The 20,611-nt window shown below is 50.6% G+C and overlaps 7 protein-coding genes across 7 annotated transcripts; 4 read left to right on the top strand and 3 right to left on the bottom strand.

Moving 5' to 3' along the window:
• Positions 1–607: 607 nt before the first annotated feature.
• N7511_002388 (putative cell division control protein Cdc25) lies at positions 608–4,446 on the top strand (the record flags this gene model as incomplete). The annotated part of the gene is made up of 3 exons (XM_057124813.1): positions 608–3,763; positions 3,817–4,033; positions 4,109–4,446. Coding segments are annotated over 3 exons (3,711 nt in total), but the record flags the coding sequence as incomplete, so codon positions are not given.
• A 1,622-nt stretch (positions 4,447–6,068) lies between these two features.
• Positions 6,069–7,128, bottom strand: N7511_002387 (Mov34/MPN/PAD-1 family protein; the record flags this gene model as incomplete). Its single annotated transcript, XM_057124812.1, has 2 exons — positions 6,069–7,045; positions 7,104–7,128. 2 exons carry the CDS (start codon positions 7,126–7,128, stop codon positions 6,069–6,071), a joined length of 1,002 nt encoding a protein of 333 aa, XP_056986971.1.
• A 950-nt stretch (positions 7,129–8,078) lies between these two features.
• N7511_002386 (putative microtubule associated protein (Ase1)) lies at positions 8,079–10,565 on the top strand (the record flags this gene model as incomplete). The annotated part of the gene is made up of 4 exons (XM_057124811.1): positions 8,079–8,195; positions 8,250–8,302; positions 8,356–8,570; positions 8,620–10,565. 4 exons carry the CDS (start codon positions 8,079–8,081, stop codon positions 10,563–10,565), a joined length of 2,331 nt encoding a protein of 776 aa, XP_056986970.1.
• Positions 10,566–11,554: 989 nt separating this feature from the next.
• Positions 11,555–13,663, bottom strand: N7511_002385 (glutamate--tRNA ligase MSE1; the record flags this gene model as incomplete). The annotated part of the gene is made up of 7 exons (XM_057124810.1): positions 11,555–12,137; positions 12,202–12,368; positions 12,421–12,678; positions 12,728–13,144; positions 13,201–13,238; positions 13,298–13,370; positions 13,421–13,663. 7 exons carry the CDS (start codon positions 13,661–13,663, stop codon positions 11,555–11,557), a joined length of 1,779 nt encoding a protein of 592 aa, XP_056986969.1.
• On the top strand, positions 13,511–15,379 carry N7511_002384 (putative DnaJ domain protein (Mas5); the record flags this gene model as incomplete). The annotated part of the gene is made up of 5 exons (XM_057124809.1): positions 13,511–13,523; positions 13,929–13,955; positions 14,013–14,071; positions 14,120–14,778; positions 14,833–15,379. 5 exons carry the CDS (start codon positions 13,511–13,513, stop codon positions 15,377–15,379), a joined length of 1,305 nt encoding a protein of 434 aa, XP_056986968.1.
• Positions 15,380–15,905: 526 nt separating this feature from the next.
• Positions 15,906–17,979, top strand: N7511_002383 (IlvD/Edd family dehydratase; the record flags this gene model as incomplete). The annotated part of the gene is given in 5 exon segments (XM_057124808.1): positions 15,906–16,484; positions 16,562–16,716; positions 16,766–17,600; positions 17,615–17,673; positions 17,700–17,979. The coding sequence occupies 5 exon segments, from the start codon at positions 15,906–15,908 to the stop codon at positions 17,977–17,979; spliced, it is 1,908 nt and encodes a 635-aa protein (XP_056986967.1).
• A 318-nt stretch (positions 17,980–18,297) lies between these two features.
• N7511_002382 (uncharacterized protein) lies at positions 18,298–20,248 on the bottom strand (the record flags this gene model as incomplete). Its single annotated transcript, XM_057124807.1, has 3 exons — positions 18,298–18,689; positions 18,758–18,871; positions 19,003–20,248. 3 exons carry the CDS (start codon positions 20,246–20,248, stop codon positions 18,298–18,300), a joined length of 1,752 nt encoding a protein of 583 aa, XP_056986966.1.
• Positions 20,249–20,611: the final 363 nt, after the last annotated feature.

Below are 20,611 nucleotides of genomic sequence, written 5' to 3'. Positions count from 1 at the left end.
TGTACTCGGTATTCTGGATAGTGTGTAGTGTATGACTGTTAGTGTCTAGTGTAGAGTGTATCGTGTCAGGGCTCACCTTAGAAACCCCCTAAGCTGACTCTGTGACGGAAATCTCGTCACACATTGTGGGGGGAACTCTCTGGACAAAGTACGCCCTTGAACACCGTAGCAATCGTGGTCAGAAAGAATGAACTAGCTCTAGGCTCTGCATCCTCTCTGCTCCGACTCTGCTGACTCTCTTCTCTTCTCGACTCGCAACTCTTCCTCAACTCGCAACTCTTCGACTCAATACACGGTCACCCCATGTAATAGATTACAATACCAGGAGGAACTCACACTTCCTACGCCTTATCCGTCCCGCCTCCACCTCGCTCTTTTCCTCTTCCCCTGATATATCTGATATATCTCCGATATCTTTTCGATTCTATTCTCCCTCTACATGGACGCCTGGACGTGAAAAAAGAGTCTGGATCATCTTGGGAGACCGCAGCCCCCCCCGGAAAAAAAGTGGGTTACCAAATTTCCCGCCCCCCCTCCTCGACGAATTCAGTCATGACTGGACTTTGAGCTCACCTCCCTAAAGGTCTCTGGATCCTGGCTTGTCTAGGGTTACTCAATGTTCCAGACTCGCGCGGCAGATCTGGCTGTCGATACGACTGCGCTGGCCAAGCCTGGGACGACTGCGACCGCATTTGAGTACACCGACGAACTGGCCACCACGCCCACAGCCCTGTCCCGACTCGGTCGGGCAAACAGTACTTTGCAGCAGAACCACCACCTCAAACGGTCTCCGTCCAAAATGGCGACCGGCTATGCGGTCAGCCCTGAACCGCCGGCGTTGTTCGTACGGGCCATGTACGATTATGACGCCGATGATCACACCAGTCTGAGCTTCCGCCGCGGCGACATCATCCAGGTCCTCAACCAGCTCGACACCGGGTGGTGGGACGGAGTGATCGAGAATACTCGCGGTTGGTTCCCGAGCAATTACTGTACTATTCTCACCGAAGCGGAGGATTTTGGCGACCACTTCGTGCACAGCCACCAGGATACCGATCTCAGCGCGGACTCAGGACTGGAGGATGAATATGGCGATGGACAAGAAGAGGATGAAGTGGACTCGGAAGGAAATAACCGGGACTCGCAACCGATTCTCCCCATCGAGGGGATCCCAGCACCCAAGGAGCAGGAAGAGGCCGCATTCTGGATTCCTCAGGCGACACCCGACGGCCGTCTGTTCTACTTCAATACTCTGACCGGATATTCTACGATGGAGCTTCCTTTCGAGAACCCCACTGGGAGCACGGAAACCGGCCCGAGAGACCGCAACAATTTCTTTGTCCCTGATCAGACACGGCCACCTCCAGAGTTAATGGCGCGCGGCTTTGAACGCGACGAGGACGAATACGACGGCTCTGCATCAGAGGCGGAAGGAGAGTCGTTGATGTTGGCATCCCATGACTCGATGTCTCGTCGACGTCAGTCCTTGATGGATGGCGTGTCCCCCGCGACGTCCATGGATTCCTTGTATCCCCCTGGTAAAGACCTGAAGGGATCGCAACCGATGAAACATGCCTTACAAACGACATACAGTCTTGGAGGTAACAGTACCAGCACTTCTGTTAGCGAGAGCTTCTCTAGGCCTTCTATCTCTTCCAACACCTCTCTACATTTTGTCGATAGTGGTATCGCACCGCCAATCACTTGGCCCCTGCTTGTGGATAATATGCGATTTGCCGTTGAGGCTTATCGTCAAACCCTGCTCAATGGTGAGCGTGCGGAGTATGTACGAAAGGCCGAGGACATTTCCGACCATCTCCGCATGCTCTTGGCTGCTGGGTCTGATACAACCGACAACCATTCCGGCAACCCATCCATTATCTCCACAAACAAGGCTCTGTACCCCTACTTCCGGGATATGATGTCCAAGTTCTCCAAGCTGGTTCTGTCATCACATATTGCCGCTGCTGACTGGCCTGGTGCCGACTCGGTCAATAAATGCTTGCAGGAAGCCGAGGGAGTGATGCAGGGCGTATATGGCTATGTGGATGTGGCTCAACAGCAGAGCGGAGATTCCATTCACCGAATTGTTCCTGGATTCGTCAGTGGCAGTTCTTCCGGAGGCAGTTGGCAGAACAACGGTGTTTCACTGAGTATCTCGGGGCCGACATCGTTCCTTGTTCCCGATGGAGGAGATTCGCGGGTAGAGCCCTCAGTCCCTCTTGATATGGCATTTTTGGATTCAATCGATATTCTTCGGAGATCTTTTGTCGGTAGTATTCGTCGACTGGAAGAACGATTGGTGATCAACCGCAAGATTGTTACGTCAGATGAGCATGCTAATATTGCGGATGCAATTTCGGCCGCTGCCATCAAGGTCATTGAACAGTTCCGTCCCTGGATCTCCTCTGTCGAGTCGATGAACTTGGCACCCTTGGGAACTAGCTTCCAAAACCCACAGCTGGTAGATTTCAGTCTGCAAAAGCAAAGAGTCTACGATGCTATTGGCGACTTTGTTCTTAACTGCCAAGCGATCTCTGCTCCTCTGGCTGATGAGTGGGCTGAGCTCCGCGGTGATTCGCTCGACGATCGGGTGAACGCTGTACGAGGTATCGCTAGACAACTGGAAAATTACGTCTCTCAGATTAGTTTCTCGTTGTCGTTACTCCTAGAGCAGATTCCCTCCGAGCCAGAGCCCTCTTCACGAAGCGAAAGTCGCCAAGGCCGAGATGAGGAGGCATACAAGAACACACACAACCGCGGCGAATCCCAGGCCAAGATCGCTTCAGAGTCGATCGGTATTCCGTCTTCTTACGCCCCAGAAAATGAGGGTGAACACAAGGTTCGACGGAACATGGACAAGGCCCAGCGATTCTTTGGCCAGGCACCGCCCACAGCTATTACTCGAGATCCACCAATTCGGGAGCCCGTCCGCGAGCCGGAGGAGACCCCCTGGTTCCTCAAGATGGCCCACGAAGGCGAGGTATTCTATGATACCAAGGGAGACTCGCCAATTCTTAAATGTGGAACTTTGGCTGGGCTGGTTGAACACCTCACCCGTCACGATAAGCTTGATGCATCCTTCAACAACACCTTCCTTCTGACATATCGCTCCTTCACCACTGCTTCTGAACTATTTGAGATGCTTATCCAGCGTTTCAACGTTCAACCTCCATTTGGCCTGAACCAAGATGACATGCAAATGTGGATCGATCGGAAGCAGAAGCCAATTCGATTCCGTGTAGTCAACATCCTCAAGAGTTGGTTTGATCACTTTTGGATGGAGCCCAACGACGAGGTGAATATGGATCTCCTGCGGCGAGTCCATACCTTCACCGGCGAATCGATTGCTACCACCAAGACACCTGGCACTCCCACATTACTAGCTGTGATTGAACAGCGACTCCGCGGACAGGACACCACTGTCAAGCGTCTTGTTCCCACCCAGAGCAACGCTGCACCACCCCCAATCATTCCAAAGAACATGAAGAAACTGAAGTTCCTGGATATTGATCCTACAGAGTTTGCTCGGCAGCTGACCATTATTGAGTCGCGCCTCTACTCTAAGATTCGTCCAACTGAGTGTTTGAACAAGACATGGCAGAAGAAGGTTGGCCCTGATGAGCCAGAGCCTTCTCCTAACGTCAAGGCTTTGATTCTCCACTCTAACCAGCTTACCAACTGGGTTGCTGAAATGATTTTGACACAAGGCGATGTCAAGAAGCGTGTTGTTGTCATCAAGCACTTTGTAAATGTGGCTGATGTAAGTGACACTGTAATCATGCTTCACCACCATGTTGCTAACCGACTCAATAGAAATGTCGCGCTCTGAATAACTACTCCACACTCACCTCCATTATCTCCGCTCTAGGAACCGCACCCATTCATCGTCTGGGCCGGACATGGGGTCAGGTCAGTGGGCGCACGTCTGCCATTCTGGAACAGATGCGCCGCCTTATGGCTAGTACGAAGAACTTTGGCGAATACCGAGAGACCCTACATCTCGCTAACCCGCCCTGTATCCCATTCTTTGGTATGATTCACAGCCACAAGAAGACCGTCTCACATATAATCTTCTACCCCTTGATTTGGAACTAACCAAGCCTAGGTGTGTATCTTACGGATCTGACCTTCATTGAGGACGGTATTCCTTCGCTTACCCCATCCGAATTGATCAACTTCAACAAGAGGGCCAAGACTGCAGAAGTCATTCGGGATATTCAACAATACCAGAATGTCCCTTACCTTCTACAACCAGTTGGTGAACTCCAGGACTACATTCTCAGTAACCTCCAAGGTGCTGGCGACGTACACGACATGTATGAACGAAGTTTGGAAATCGAGCCTAGGGAGCGCGAGGACGAAAAGATTGCAAGGTATGCTGAAAGTTCAAGCCGAGACAAGGGCTCCTTGTTGTTTGCATCTACCGTCGCAATTTTGCGATGATCCATTTGGTGTTCTTTTAAGTGGCGTTTGGCATTTGCCCACCGATACCCAAATTTGACCTCTTACTCCCTTTTTTTGGGCAAGAAGACAATCGCTTTTCTCAAATCTGTTTCGGCCGTTGAGACTAACCTCTTCTTTTTTGTGAAAAATCGTAGATTACTATCTGAATCCGGTTTCCTGTAGCCGGTCAACATCCCTGTCAAGGTGCATCTGCAGGTGCGCCACCAAGCAGGTTCGACAACTCCGCTCTTCGCCCATTCGACACCGACGACACCGGCGCCACTCGACGGCCATTGTCTTACAGCTCTTTGATAAAGATGAGCTGTCTCGGTCCGTTTCTGGGGCTTTTTTTTGACCCGAGTGACTGTCTCTAGGATATCTTAGTCTCCACTCCGAGCCCTGCTCACCTCTCGGAGCCGTTCCGCGGAAGCAATGATGGATACCTGCAGCCAGATCTATCACCTGCATGTCAATGGTTACAAACATCTGCATCTGGTCTCTGAAATTCCAAATACTTCTGCTTCATTGCGGCGGTTCACCATCGTCGTCACCCTCACCACCACCACTACCACCACCACCTCTTTCTTCGCACATTTTTATTACACCGACCAAGCTTTCATTTCCGGTCCTTGATATGCTTTACCTGATACCACTTCTTCGACATAGCCTCCTCTGATTCGCTGGTCTCTGTTTGCCTTTTCTTTGTTATCTATCCCCCCGAAACTTTCAGCCCGAGGCTCCGGGCCCCGGGGGCCCCGGGGCCACGACGCGCCTCCGACCTCATCTTTTCCATCGTACCATACCCTAACTCACTGCGCCGTGTCACGCCCTGACCTCCAGTATCCTTCGGTGTATATTTTCTCTTTCAGACCTCTCCACCTTCTCTTCACATTTCTTTTCTCTCCCCTTCTTTTCTTCTTACATATCTCATTTACCATATCATATCCCCCCTATGTTGCATATCGTCCCCGAGATGATGCGACCTGCTTACTTTTCTGTTTCTTTCACTTGTGCTTTTTTTACCCCCATCAGGTTAATGTCCTCGACGCTGTCTTCTGAATAATGTTCTGTCATGACCGACTTGATATCATTTTCCGGGTTCTTGTTTCGGTGTGGTTCCACATTCACATTCGCATTGCTGTTGCTGTTTGTGTTTGTGCTGCTGGGACTTGGGCTTGATTGTTTCCATTACTTCTTTGTATCTATTTTGTTCCACTAACCATTTGATCTTTTCCTGGGATTTAATTCTAGGTCAATAGAAGTTGATCATGATATCGTCTTGTTCGCCTTCAGGTAAAAAGTTACACTACTTCAATAGGGGTTTCGAAACTGGGTCGGAAGGTGGTTTCGTTGTTTATCATAGTTCATCTCTCCCTGTCCTTCAGAAGTATCGAAATGAGTTCATAAGTTCGTTCATTGTGGGGACTGCTGGTGTAGATACTCTATCATCATGATTCATTGCAGAGGCCGCTGGGCATAGCAGGATCCGTCAACTCAAATGCCAGTATGGTAGCAAAGATATCAAACATCAACCCGCCGAGCGCCAATGACACCCTCTGAAAAAAAAAGAAGCGTTTCGGTCATGTCAACATCTATTGGCTAAGATACATTAAAACGTCAGATCAGGCCGTCGAAGCGGGCTTATCTCCAACCCCGTGGAAGAGGTTCATCTTCACATCCGACGCTAGCAGACCCTTTGTTTCTTCTGCGACAATGCGCTGTCCACCACGGACAACCTTGTCCAGCTGTTGGTCTTTACTCGCAGTACTGGTAGTTCGAGGTCCGGTGTTTTCCATTCCACGCGCAGCTTTGCGCACCTTTTGACCGAGATCAACCATCTGCTTGTTGCCGAAATCGCGCGACGTGAACAAGGGACTTTGACTGAGAGTCGCAACCCAGTATTTGTTCCACAAGAGAGATAAGATTTCCGCATCGAGCGTGCTCTTGAAATGGCTAACATCGAGGGAATAGTATGAATTGGCATGCGCGCCAAAGTCTTCCGCTTTACCAAGCGGGATAGTCTGGTATTCATCGTCCTCATGAGCTTCCTTTGACGGAGTGAAATTCTCAGGGAATGTCCGGAAAGCACCAATCTCAACACGGCCGGCGGAGATGGTACGCTCAGGGTCAATGACCACAGCAACGAACGGACCTGTCATTTGCTGCGTTTGCTGCGTAGCCACATCAATACCCGATAGCCAGCACCCGTATCCGGGATGACTGTGGTACCATCCAACGGCATTTTCCATCCGTCCCGCATCCCGACACGATTGCAGATAGGACACCATGTACTCGTTCGCCTCGTCTTGCGCATTGACTCGGGTTTCGGTGCCTTCCACAGGGAGGCGGAATGCGTCTGTCACGACGAAGGTGTTTGGTAGGATATAGCCTTGCATTAGACCCATCACTTCGAGTGATCCGCCGGAGCGAGCGTGCATCACCATCTTCAATAGTGCCGTTGCGGAGACCCGGACGTGCTTGAAGTAGTAGGGGTCGGAGGCCCATGGCCGTTCGGCATTGAGTGACTTCTGTGTGGCTTCGTCATACTGGTAGAGGGCATCGCGTTGGGGGTCGAAGACGGTTATCGCATTCTCGAGCTCTGTGTGGGGGGAGCTTGGTCAGTTCGTCATCAACTATATGGATGTGGAGGATCTTACCCCAGGACTGCTGGGCAGCCTGCATTTTGGCAATGGGATAGAGAGATTAATCAATTAGCAAGGGTATTATTGAAAAAACAGAGGCAAACGATGCAAGGGTGAATTCTGTAAGGAAGTCAAGATAAAGAAGTCCAATGCAAGTGATGAAGAGAGCGGTGGGGTATCAAAAGGCGGTGGGACAACCAATCCAATCACCCAGATTCAGCTTGTTTTCTGCCCACTTTAAACTCCACCTGGACAGGGCTTTGCGCTAAGCCTAATTGAACTAGATGTGGTGTGTACAGCCTCCTAGGAGTAGCAAAGCCCTGAATGATTCTAGCGTGTATTGCTTTTCTATTATACAGTGGCTTCAGCTAGAGCTCCACTGTATTCCCAGCCATATTGAGACGGATACGATATTACTGTTGGCAAACAGAATAGAAAGCCAGATTATCACCTAGTTTGTTTATAGTCCGTCATAATTAGATACTTAAAGCTCATTCCCGGTTGCTGACGATCCACGGAACATTGGTGAATCAAGACAAGTTCTATAAATTGCTTAGTCTCTACTTAGCACTCAATACCTTACCAGGCGGCAAGTGTTGTGGCGTTCAACAGGCGGTGGCAGCGTAGATAGAGGGCAGTATTGGGCGGTGTGCACCCCTCAGCTGAGCTGACTCAGCGGTTACCCGTGACAACGATCTGGGCCAAACACGCGTGGGAAACTTGATGTTATCGCCGATTCAGCCCTTCCCTTCCCCCCCTCATAAACACTGCATCTGCATACTTCAATGCCTCTCCACTAACAGCTCTTGCTCATTTCCACTTTCGTTTATTCTCCGTCGCACCTTGTGTGTTGAGACCCTTGTGCGTGGTGCTTTTGTTTTGATCCCGAATTTGGTCGTTGTCGCAGACCCGCTCGGCAATTTGTCGGATTGGATACCTCTCCTTGACATCTTCCGACTCTTGTCACCCTCCTAAGGGATTTTCTTTACAATGGGGGTTGACACCAGCTACCTGACCACTCAGGTCAACAATATTGTTGAGCAGCTGCATGGTATCTACGACGAAATCGGAGTTCCTCCTCGCGAGCGCGAAAATCGCGAGGCAGAGGTGAGCAAGACAATACCATTGTACCCGGATCGCATAACTAATGGATTGATATAGCTCTTCAGCGCTCTGTCCGAGACACTTAACAATCATCTCAAAGTCGTTGACGAGTAAGTTGAGAATGTCAACAAACTGTCCCGAGGCCAACTAACCATGTCTATAGTGAGCGCGAGGAGATGACAGTGGAGGCCCAGCGCCTTATTACACAAATCAACCAGATGGAGTCATCGCTGACCGATGAAATGGCCAATGGCCAGTTCGAGCTGAATCGCGACGATCTTCAAATTACCTACCCGCTCAACCGATGCATCGCCTTCTTGCGCGAAAAGAACGATGCGATGAGCAAGCTGCACCGTGAACGCTTCGAGCAAGTCAAGAGTGAGTATGCTTTTGCGCAACAATGTGGCTGTTGACTAACTTGTGATAGAACTTGTCGACGCGCTTGAATCTTACTCGTCCCATCTCGAGCCGACATTTGTTAAACTTGAACTTCCTCCTACTGCGGAGGGTTCCTCGATTCCTCCGAGCTTCGACCTCTCACCGCTGTATGTGACTGCATTGGACGCAGAATTCACCCACGTTTACGAAGAGTACCACCGCCGTGTCGCACAAGTCCAATCTGCATGTGAAGAAATGATCAAGCTTTGGGCTGAACTCGGAACACCCCAGGCTCAAACAGACTCAACTATTGTCAAATGTTATCGCGAATCTCCCGAGCAGCTCGGTCTGCACGAGTCCGACCTCACAAGCCTAATGGCCAAACGCGACAAGTTGGTGGAGCAGAAAGCTGGACGCGAGCGCAAGATCAAAGAGCTTCGCTCTACTGTGGAGTCTCTCTGGGATCGCTTTGGTGTTGAAAATGCTGACCGCAAGGCATTCTTGGCAGGCAACCGTGGCTGCGGGTTGCGCATTATCAACGACCTCGAGGAGGAACTTACACGTCTCAATGAGATCAAACGCCAGAACCTCCATCTGTTCGTGGAAGACGCGCGTTGCCGTTTACAAGAGCTCTGGGATAGTCTGTTCTTCTCGGAGGAGGAAATGCTTGATTTTACTCCTGCGTTTTCTGATGTCTGCAGTGATGCTTTGCTCGAGGCCCACGAAGCTGAGATCCACCGCCTTGAGGCTCTCAAGGAACAACGTGCTCCTACTCTAGAGATGATTGACCGACACCGCACCCTCTTGACTGATCGTGAGGCACTGGCAACTTCAAGCCAAGATGCTTCTCGTCTTATGGGTCGTGGAAACAAAGGAGAGAAGCGTGACCCTGGAAAGTTACTAAGAGAAGAGAAGCTGCGCAAACGTATTACGAAGGAGTTACCCAAGCTTGAGGCTGATCTCCGCAAAGAGCTGGAATACTGGGAAGATGAATTTGGCCGCCCATTCCTCGTCCACGGAGAGCGATATCTCGATGCCCTGACCCCTGTTGCTGCAAAGCCTCCCCCACGCTCCAAGACTCCTTCCGCTCCTCCTTCCACCATTAAATCCAACTTTGCCAGACAGCAGCCGCCCTCTCGTCCCGGTAGCTCCCTGAGGGGTCCTCCTCCTCGCTCCGCCACGAAGACGCCCACTAGCAGCGGTCCAGTCAAGCACAATACCATTGGGTATGGCGCTTCTCGAGCTGGTGCAACATCCAGGGCTGGTGCTTCCTCTCCTTCCAAGCTTCCCGCACGTGTTCCACTGGGAAACATGCCGCACGGAAACAACTCTCCGGAGCGTCGTGCCCAGCCTGGCAGCTACTCATCTAGCACGCTCAATGGAAAGATGCCACCTCCTCGTGGACCTCCTCCTCGGATGCGTGCATTGACCGTTGAATCCAGGGAAGACCGCTTCAGCCACCTCATGGAGCCGCCTCGTTGCAACAGTGCCATGTCCAGTAGCTATGTGCGTCCTGTGAGCCCCGAAGACGTATATGATGACCGCCAGCGATCTTTCATGAGCGCCTCTGGCTTCTCCAACTCCCAACGTTCCACTGGCTTCTCTCATTCCTCCCAGTCTTCTCAATCATCGCTCTCTTTGAACTCAATGCAGACTTTCCCTCGCCCAAACCCCTATCTTAGCCATGCAGCTCCTCCTCCAGCTCCTCGCCAGGTCTCAAACGCTTCCACTGTCAACACAGCTACCTCTGGCTCAGAGAACTGGGAGACCTTTGAGGATGGCTCAGATGCTGAGCCCGATACCAGCGATATCTACTTCTCCAAGCTACGCTCTGCGCACGGAGGAAAGCGACTTGCCCCTGAAGACTCAGCCGACCTCATGGGAAAGAAAGCCAAGGGCATCCGAAGTGTCAGTCCAGATGGCCCGCACCCTGGCCAGGTCTTGCGCGTCGCAGGCAGTGATAATGAGTGGGCCGATGACTTCGAGTCCTACTAAATTCACCCTATAATAATTCCTCTGGATTGCACTCTCAGGACATTTCCCTTCCACGGCGCATCGGAGATTCAAACACTTGATGATCCCACGACCGGATTCTGAATGCCTCATGGCTCACGATGCATCTCGACATTTCTCAATCGAGCTTCCTTTAGATTCCATACGGACCGGTTTCTTATTTCTTCCTATGATTCCCCGCGTGGCCGTCTACAACTTCTCTTCCTGTCAAAATTTACGACTTATCATGTCAATCTTGTTCATGCTCTCATTCATCTGTCGATGTTATTGAGCCCAATGCTGCACCTGACTGTGTCAGCTTGCAGCCTTCCAGGATTCCTGTCCTTCACGTTCTTCCGATCGACGGTTCTTTCTGTTTCAATCTTCACTGGGTTTAATCTTCTTTTTTTTAGTACCTTGGCATGGTGTTTTCCTTCCTTTCTCTGTTACTTATGGTTTTACCTTGGCGCGGTGCTTACGGTCTCTTTTGATTCCCTCGATCTCCGGTATCTGGGGTCGGTCTTTTGCTTTCGTTCTTACTACGGCTTGTTTTTTTTTTATGTATTTGTCAGCGAAGTACAGTGTTTGAATAGTCGTTGTTAATTCCATCTCATTTATCAAGCCTTCTGCTACTGTAGTCCAGGCCACATCGGTAGTTTCGTAGATGAGATCCAATGCTGTTCATCCAGACACAGGGTCATAAGAAACAGAAAGTGGCCAAAAAATATCACATACGTATTCGCCACTCCGGTGATCTGGCACGATACGTTATTCATGCATACAACTCAACTTGGTCTCCGAGTACGCCCGTTACTGCTCGGCACACGACGTACAAAAAAGAAGAAGAAGAAGAAGAAGAAGAAGAAGAAGAAGAAGAAGAAGAAGAAGAAGAAGAAGAAGAAGAAGAAGAAGAAGAAAAAGACGGGAGAAAAGAAGATACAATTCGCTTTATGTATAATACAAGGAATGCAAATGCAAATTACAACCCCAGGTCACCTCCCAGACGCAAGTGTCCCCATCCAAGAATTATCCTCAGGCAAAGTCCCCTTGGGAACCCTCCTCCCAGCCGAAGGAACAAGAGACTGCGTAGAAGCCTTCGCATCTTGAATACGACGCACAGTTTCCTCCCTCCCGAGAATAGCCATGGTCTCAGGAATGCCCGGGCCAGGAGCAGAGGCAGACAATGCCCAGCGGAGGTAGTGATATAATTCCTTTTTGAAGACCTTGTCTGTTGAAACAGGTGCTGGTGACTCAGTGGCGGTTGAGTCAACCTCTGGAACGACGACGCTGTCCGAGCCATCGTAGGAGGTTATATTGAAACGGTGGGTTTCGATGTTCCAATGTGTGGGTGGGACGAGGGTTAGGGCTGCTGCTGCTGTGTGGAGGGCTTGCATTGGAACTTGAGGGGAGGTGGATGAGGATGTAGTTGGTGTATAGGTGGCCCGGTCGAGCTTTGGGGCGAAGAAGGTTGAGTTTCGTTGGACGAATTGCTCGGCGTCGGTGTAGGACTTTGCATCGGCGCGGATGAGTGGTGCGATGTACTCGGAGAGGGTGCGGGTCTTGAGGATTGTGGCGCTTTTGAGGGTTAGTTATTGACTTTGATGCAGATCGTGGATGTTGAGATTGATAGAAGACTTACAGTTTGTCGTGAGGATAGTTGGCTTCGACCACAGAGCTGACCCTGCTCACCATCTCGTCGAATTCAGGACCACCGGCGGCAGCGAAGCGTTGGGCATGGGCCTTTTGAAGGAACCAGAGCTTTTCAAAGGCCACAATAGTGTTGCCCCGTGTTATTTTGAGATTGAACTAAGATATTGTTAATAACGTAGTATGTGTTTTTCATGCGATAGGAACATACAATTTGTTCCAATTCCTTCAAGTCAAAGACATCGGATTTCTGGGAGTGGGACCAACCCAACAGGGAAGCAAAGTTCACCAAGCTGGTTGCAAATACTCCCTGCTTGTCCTTGAATGACGAGAGATCGATATCCGCATTTCGCTTGCTCAGCTTTTGTCCGCTCTTCTCGACGAGGAGAGGGACATGACCAAACTGCGGCGGAGTCCACTTGAAGGCATTGTAAAGAGCCATATGCATGGGCGTAGAAGGCATCCATTCCTGCAGAGTTCAGCCCAAATTCCCCAGGGTATAGGAAGAGATAGCATACCGTTCCTCGAATAACATGAGTAATCTTCATGAGATGATCATCTACCACATTTGCCAAGTGATATGTGGGATGTCCATCCGACTTGATCATAACGGGATCATCGTAGACACGGTCGATGAAGTCCAGCTTCTTGTTGTTGGACCGATTCTGACCTGTCTTGCCATAGACCAGATCGTTGAACATGGGATATTCTTCCACCTTTAACCGCACAATATGCGATTCACCATTCGCTGCACGATCTTCTGATTGCTCGGCTGAGATGTCTGCGCATTTACGATCATATCCAGGAGGCAGACCGGCCGAGCTGCGGTGTCGGGCGATTGAGTCTAGACGCTCGGCAGAGCAGAAACAACGATAGGCATGGCCATTTGAAATCAGGTCGTTGGCGTGGGAGCGGTATAGAGCGGTTCGTTCGGACTAAGCAGTATTGCGAGTTAGGGCTGAGCATTTGCGACCAAGGAGCGATGCCGTACCTGTCTATAAGGACCATAAGGACCACCCACGATAGGACCTGCCCATAGATTTTAATTAGCCCCATTGCCCCTATCTTCAGCATATGGTTCAATCTACCTTCGTCCCAGTTTAACCCAGCCCATTGTAGATCATCATACAGCCGTTGCTCCGCACCGGGAATCGTTCGTTTCTGCCCCAATCAGCTGTTGTCCCTATCATAGGGTGTGATTCGCCACGAACCTGGTCAGTATCCTCGATGCGCAAGAGGAATTGACCACCAGTACGTTTGGCAAGCAGGTAGTTGAAAAGCGCAGTCCGTAAAGATCCAAGATGAAGGTATCCGGTAGGAGAAGGGGCGAAACGCGTGCGCGCAGGACCGTCCGGTAATTTGGTCTTCCCATTGCGGGCTGGCGTAGAAGTAGAGCAGCTTCGACACTGAATGCAAGTCCAGCGACGGGCCAATAGCCCGCTGGGAGGCCTCATAGTGCAGAGTCACAAAGCTGTTGCGGTGGGGGAGGAGCGGACTCGGCGCGGAGCGGACAAAATTTCAGTTAGAAATTCACTCCGCCTCTCACTTGCCTTTCACCTTTGTCCCTCTTTCATACTTGCGCTGGGTTTGTTTTGTTTTATTTATTTTGTTCACTCTCCGTTGCAAAACCCCCTCGACTGGATTTTCTTGCAATTCGCGGCTTAAAAGTATGTTCCAGGCTCTTGGGTGGTTGTTGGCGCCTGCTAACGAAGTTTACAGTGGCTTCGGCTCAGATTGACCTCTATGGTATGTCGTTATACTTCGGATGCGCCACTCGAAGCAGATACTAATACAGCCGAGTAGAGGTCTTGGAAGTTCATGCTTCCGCTTCTAAGGACGACATTCGCAAGGCTTACCGCAAGGTACGATAGCCATGCTTCATACATCCCACCATACTAACATGTTGACAGGCGGCTTTGACCAACCACCCTGACAAAGTTCCAGAGGCTGAGCGTGAAGAAGCCTCAGTTCGATTCAAGGCAGTTCAGGAAGCCTACGATATCCTCTACGATGATGACAAGCGACACCTTTACGACACACACGGCATGTCCGCCTTCAACGGCTCTGGTGAACCTGGAATGGCTGGCGCTCCCGACATCGATGATCTCCTGGCACAAATGTTTGGTGCTGGCATGGGCGGTATGGGTGGTATGCCTGGTATGGGAGGTATGGGGGGTATGCCTGGCATGGGTGGTATGCCCGGTGGTCACCCTAACCGGCCCCGTAAGAGTCGCAATGAGGAGCAGGACTATGAAGTCAGTCTGGAAGATTTGTACAAGGGCAAGACTGTTCGTTTCACTAGCACCAAGAACGTCATTTGCGGACACTGCAAGGGCAAGGGTGGAAAGGAGAAGGCTACTGCGAAGAAGTGCTCAACTTGTGATGGCCATGGAGCCAAGGAGGTTCTGCAGCAGATGGGTGGTTTCTTGACCCAGCAGACTGTGACTTGTACTACTTGCAAGGGTCTGGGTTCATACTTCGCCCCTAAGGACAAATGCAAGAAGTGCAAGGGCGAGCGCGTCAACGAGGAGAAGAAGATGCTGGAGCTCTACATTCCCCGCGGCACAAAGTAGGTGTTACTTTTTTTTCTTCGTTGGAGTGAGCTGATGCTGACATTTTGAAGGCAAGGAGACAAGATCATCCTGGAGGGCGAGACCGACCAGGTGCCCGACCAGGAACCTGGCGACATTATCTTCAAGATTGTGGAGGAAGAGCACCCCGTGTTTGCTCGCGCTGGCTCCGATCTCCAGGCAACCATTGAGGTCACATTGGCCGAAGCTTTGAGCGGTCTTTCGCGCGTTGTGATCAAGCACCTTGATGGCCGCGGCATTGAAATTCGCCACCCCCAGATCCCCGGCCAGGTTCTCTCTCCTGGACAGGTTCTCAAGGTTCCCGGAGAGGGTATGCCACTGAACCGTAGCGATGCCCGCGGTGATCTCTATCTGATCGTCGATGTCAAGTTCCCCGGCCCTGACTGGAAGCCCTCTCCCGCTACGCTCGAGAAGCTCAAGGAAATGCTGCCCAAGCCCGAAAAGAATATTCCTGCTGAACACATTGACGAGGTTGAATTTGACCCCAAGGCCAACATCGAAGAATTTGGAGCTAAGGATGGACACGCATGGGAAGACGAGGAGGAAGATGATGAACCAGCGCAGTGCGCTACTCAGTAGATTTGCTCTTCTGGCATACATGGCGTCCGGGGTTTTGCATTCTTCAAGAGATGTCAATAATACAATACTCTTCATTCTTCCTGTGCATTTTGTCCTGCATAAAGTACATTCCACTCGAGGTGGATCAGTGTGGAGTGATAGCGTGGGGGTTTATAGATGTCGATGACGTCCTTTTACCGGGGGAGCTTGCTTTTATCGAAGCATCTATGTAGGATAACTCAGCTCAGTCCGACAGGAGAAGTCTGATTACTCGTTGTAACTCGTTATGACTCGTTAAAAAACCGCATCGTCCAATATCAACCCGACAGTTGGCGCGGGATGCCGTGGGGTTCTCCGTCACGGCTCTCGGCTTCCACATCGGCTTCGACCCTCACGAGTTTTCTTCATTCTTAACTGTCCCTCCACCTTCAATAATAATCATTCTGCTGTCAAGACCACTGAGTTCTCCCAGGTTTGATTATTGCATCGACAGCACACTCGAATAAACTCCACTGAAATCCCCCGACATAAAAACCCCCCCGCAAACATGCCGTGCGACACCAAAACCACCTGCGCCGGCTGTTCCTGCGCCAGCACACGTCCACCCCCAAATATAGAAGACTGCGAAGCCGAGCTGCTCGCACTACGCAAGCGCACAGTGGACCTAGAAAAGACCCTAGCAAAACTATCCGTACAAGACAACACAAAAGCTAGAGGTCGTAAACTACGCTCCACACGCTGGTTCAACAACGATGAAAACCCAGGCATGACAGCACTCTATATCGAACGATATCTCAACTACGGGCTCACGCGCGAAGAACTCATGGCTGGAAAACCAGTCATCGGCATCGCGCAGTCTGGCTCTGATATCGTGCCGTGTAATCGGCACCACCTTGAACTGGCGAAGCGTGTGCGGGAGGGTATTCGCAGTGCTGGGGGTATTGCGTTTGAGTTTCCTACGCATCCAATCCAGGAAAGTTCAAGGAGACCGACTGCTTGTCTAGATCGGAATTTGGCCTATCTTGGCTTGGTGGAGATTTTGCATGCTTATCCTTTGGATGGGGTTGTGCTTTTGACTGGGTGTGACAAAACGACGCCGGCTGCGTTGATGGCGGCTGCTACTGTGGTATGTACTCTCTTGGGGTGTGTTGGGGTTGGAGTTGGAGTTTGGTGAAGTGATTGGTGCTAATGCCTGGCGTGTAGAACATTCCGGCCATTTGCTTGAATGTTGGCCCTATGCTGAATGGATATCTAAAGAACGACCTGGCTGGATCAGGTATGGTAGTATGGAAAGGGCGAGAGATGTATGCTGCAGGCGAAATGAACCGTGAAGAGTTCATGGACTATGTGGCTCGAGGGTATGTCTTCGCTATTCGTACGAAGAGACACCCGCTGATCCGTTTATAGAGCACCATCTGTGGGCCATTGTAATACAATGGGGACAGCATCAACCATGAACGCACTAGCAGAAGCACTGGGTATGGCTCTACCAGGCTCAGCAGCAATCCCAGCTCCATACAGAGAGCGTGGCCAATGCGCCTACGAGACCGGCCAACGAATTGTCGAAATGGTCCACGCAGACCGCAAGCCGAGTGATATAATGACACGCGCAGCTTTCGAAAATGTCATCGCAACCAATACCGCCATTGGCGGCAGCACCAATGCACCAATTCATATCAACGCCATGGCCAAACACATTGGCGTGGACCTTTCCCTAGACGACTGGGACAAGATCGGATTCCACATCCCTCTACTGCTCAATATGCAACCCGCCGGCGAGTTCTTGGGCGAGGAGTATTTCCGCGCAGGAGGATTACCTGCTATCATGGCCGAACTACTAGACGCAGGGAAACTGCGCCCGGAAGCACTGACATGCAATGGCAAAACCGTCGAAGAAAACGTGCGCGGACAACATACCTGGAATCGAAAGATTATTCACGCTTACAGCGAGCCTATGATGGTCGATGCTGGATTCTTGCATTTGACCGGCACTTTGTTCGACTCGGCAATCATGAAGACATCGGTGATCTCACCTGCGTTTCGGCAAAGGTTCCTCGGGAACCCAGATGATCTGAATGCCTTTGAGGGCGCTGTTGTGGTCTTTGATGGACCGGAGGACTACCACAACCGACTCGATGACCCCGCAACGCCGATTAATGATACTAGTATTCTCGTCATGCGTGGTGCAGGACCGTTAGGATACCCCGGTGCAGCGGAGGTAGTGAATATGCACCCCCGGGACGTCTGTTGAAACAGGGGATTACTTCGTTACCGTGTATTGGGGATGGCCGTCAATCGGGCACATCAGGCTCGCCGTCTATTCTTAATGCAAGCCCTGAAGCTGCAGCTGGGGAAACCTTGCGCTGCTTCGTGATGGGGATCGGTTGCGGGTTGATTTAACTAAGCGCCGGGTTGATATTCTCATTGATGATAATGAATTGCAGCGTCGTCGCGAGGAGTTGAAGTCTCGGGGTGGGTTTGCTGTGCCTGAGAGTCAGACGCCGTGGCAGGAGATCTTCCGCCGTGAGACTGATCAGCTGAACGAGGGTATGGTGCTGCGTGATGCTGTTAAGTATCAGCGTGTTGCGCAGCGATGGGAGGAACCGAGGCACAATCATTGAGTTAAGTTGATGCTTGGGCGTTGTTTATGATGATGATGATCATGTCAATAATGTAGGGGGAACTGTAATATTGATCAGTTAACATACAACAATAAAGTAAGAGAACAGTTCTCTCGCCCCGGTAATACTAGACAGAAGTTGCGACTAGTCAATTCGTCCGCCATTGTTCTGCCCATCCATAATGCAGTGATACCACCTGCGCAACGCGGAATCGGTAGACAGATAGCTACAAGATGGGAAAACAGCAAGAATGAAAAACCAAAATAACATGAAACAAAAGAAGCAGAGCTGTTGCAAGTCCACATGGTCTGAACCCAACTAGCCAGCGGGATTAACACAGGTAAAAGGCGTCAACTTAGTCGTCTTGAAAGTCTTGTTCATAGACCAAACAGAAGCCCAAATCCCCAAACCAGCAGTAGAAAACGCAGCAAGTGCGTATATAAGATTAAAAGTGTTCCAGATGAACTTCTTCTTGTAACCTCTGATCCATCGCTTGAGTCCGCTATCCAAGTGCTGCACTTGACCAGTCTGCGGATTAAACACTTCATCGGAGAGGATTGAATCGTTCTGCACATTGTATCCGACCAAGAGAATGGGCGGGAAAGTGTAAGAGAATTGAAGGATGCAAGTCGCGCCGATAAATGAGCCTAGGTAGCTGATTTGAGGAATTGCCGCTGCTATCACCCAGGCGAGTGTCCAGTAGATCGGAACTGCGCAGGGCATCGTTAGATGATGTGCTTGTTTCGGGGACTAGTTTGGAAGAAACGTAATGACTTACCCAGTATGATCCATATCCATTTGCCAGTTCGACTGCTGAGTGGTGGGAAGTGAAAAACATCCTGCAGGACACTGGAGTAAAAGATCTTGATTCCGATATTGCCATATAAGATTGCTGCGATTGCGCCGGTAAAAAATGAAATAGCGTTGCCCACGGTCTGGAATTTGTAGCCCGAAGCCGGAATACCCGTAGGCAGGTTAGTATTCGGAAGAATTGAATGTAATACTTGGATATGATGGACTTACCCTGGTAGGCAGGATTAAAGGTGAACTGACCCTGAGCACTATAAGTAACGATGCCAACAATGAGGTAGATCGAATAGATAAAGATTTCCCCAATGAGGAAGCCTTTCCAGAAATCATAGGGTCGTCTCATCTCCGCCATGAGCTCGTTGAACAGAGTTGCGCCTCCGTATGAGAAGACTGCATTCATCATAGCATTGATCTTGCCATGCATTGTCGAGTTTGAAGGCCAGTAACTACTTGTCGTGATGGGACCCTTGGGGATTTGGTAGCTAGTAAATGAGGCTTCATAATTCGGCGGGTACTGATGAACGATGACCATGGTCATGACGACGACGACGACGTTCAGCCAAAGAGCGATGGTGGCTAAGAAGGAAAGACGTTGCAACGTGCGGATCTGACCGAGTGCAAAGCCAACGGCCATGAAGATCGCCTGAGCAGCAATGAAGCATAAGTATCCCTTTTGGTTGGCACCGAGGGCCATCTGGGCCAGACCTTGGCCATTTGCTTCGATAAGCAATGTGACATTCATCAGGAATTGGAAGCATTGCAGACAATTGATGAAGATACGCGCCCATCTTCCGTAGACGTGGAAGGCAACATCACCGTAGTTGCGCATTGGGAACCGAGTTGAGTCGAGGCCAATAAATATCTTCCACAGTTGAAGACCAGAGTAACAGGACATAGCACCAAAGAGAGTGTATAGCACAACGCCTGGTCCATATCCCATTTTACTAAAGGCCCATGGGACATTGGTAGGCCCCAGGATATCGGTGGCGAGTAGGTAAAAGATGGAGCCCCATGTTGCAGTTCGCACAGCTCGCTGAGCTTGCTCCCACTCCGACTCGGTGATACCCCAGTTTTCAGTTGCATGGGCGGTTTTGGTTTCCTCCGGAGGTGGAAGATCACTCTTCTTCTCGGTGGTCTCGGTTGTGACAGGGACTTCCTGAGAAGATTGAGCTGGGGCAGGTGCGGTTTTCTTCCCTGTCAGCAAGTTTTTCAAAGACGCGACACCTGCACTGGTGGTTGGCATGCTCTTCTCGATCTCGCGGGATCGCTTGGCCCAGTAGGCATAATTCTCAAAGGTGATGCTGGAATCCAGGTATATTGAGCCACTGCCATGAAGAACAGAAGGAGGAATCTCATTGGCTATGAGGGATGGCTGGTCCTGTTTGGGATTGACAACCTGGGGCTCATCGGTGGGAGCATCAGTAAGGCCCTGATTAGAAACCGAGATATTGTCCGCCATGACGAGACTTGCAATAGTCAAACCAAACTTGAGAGATGTGGCATACTGACAACATAGAAATGGAAGAAAAGAGAATATGGAAAGAGGAAAAGGGATCATTGGAAAGAAGGAAACCACAACAAAACACCAGGCAGAAGGACCAGCGACGCCTTCAAACAGAAGCAAATTTGACACAAAGATCAGATGACGTTTCTTCTCAGTCATCAGCTTGCTCAGTGTCTCTCCAGACTTGTGCAACATGTATAGGCTCCAATCTCTCCCGTATAGCTCAATCAGCTGAACTGGCCTTGACGCCTACTCTCTTAAAGCGCTGGGTTCTCCGTGATTCTATGGCTGACCGGGTTTGTTCTTGTTCATTCCAAG

Source organism: Penicillium nucicola, assembly GCF_028828085.1.
Source record: "Penicillium nucicola strain IBT 29836 chromosome Unknown utg000002l, whole genome shotgun sequence".
NCBI lineage: Eukaryota > Fungi > Ascomycota > Eurotiomycetes > Eurotiales > Aspergillaceae > Penicillium > Penicillium nucicola.
The sequence above is the reverse complement of the archived record's forward strand: the minus strand, read 5'-3'. Positions and strand labels throughout refer to the sequence as shown.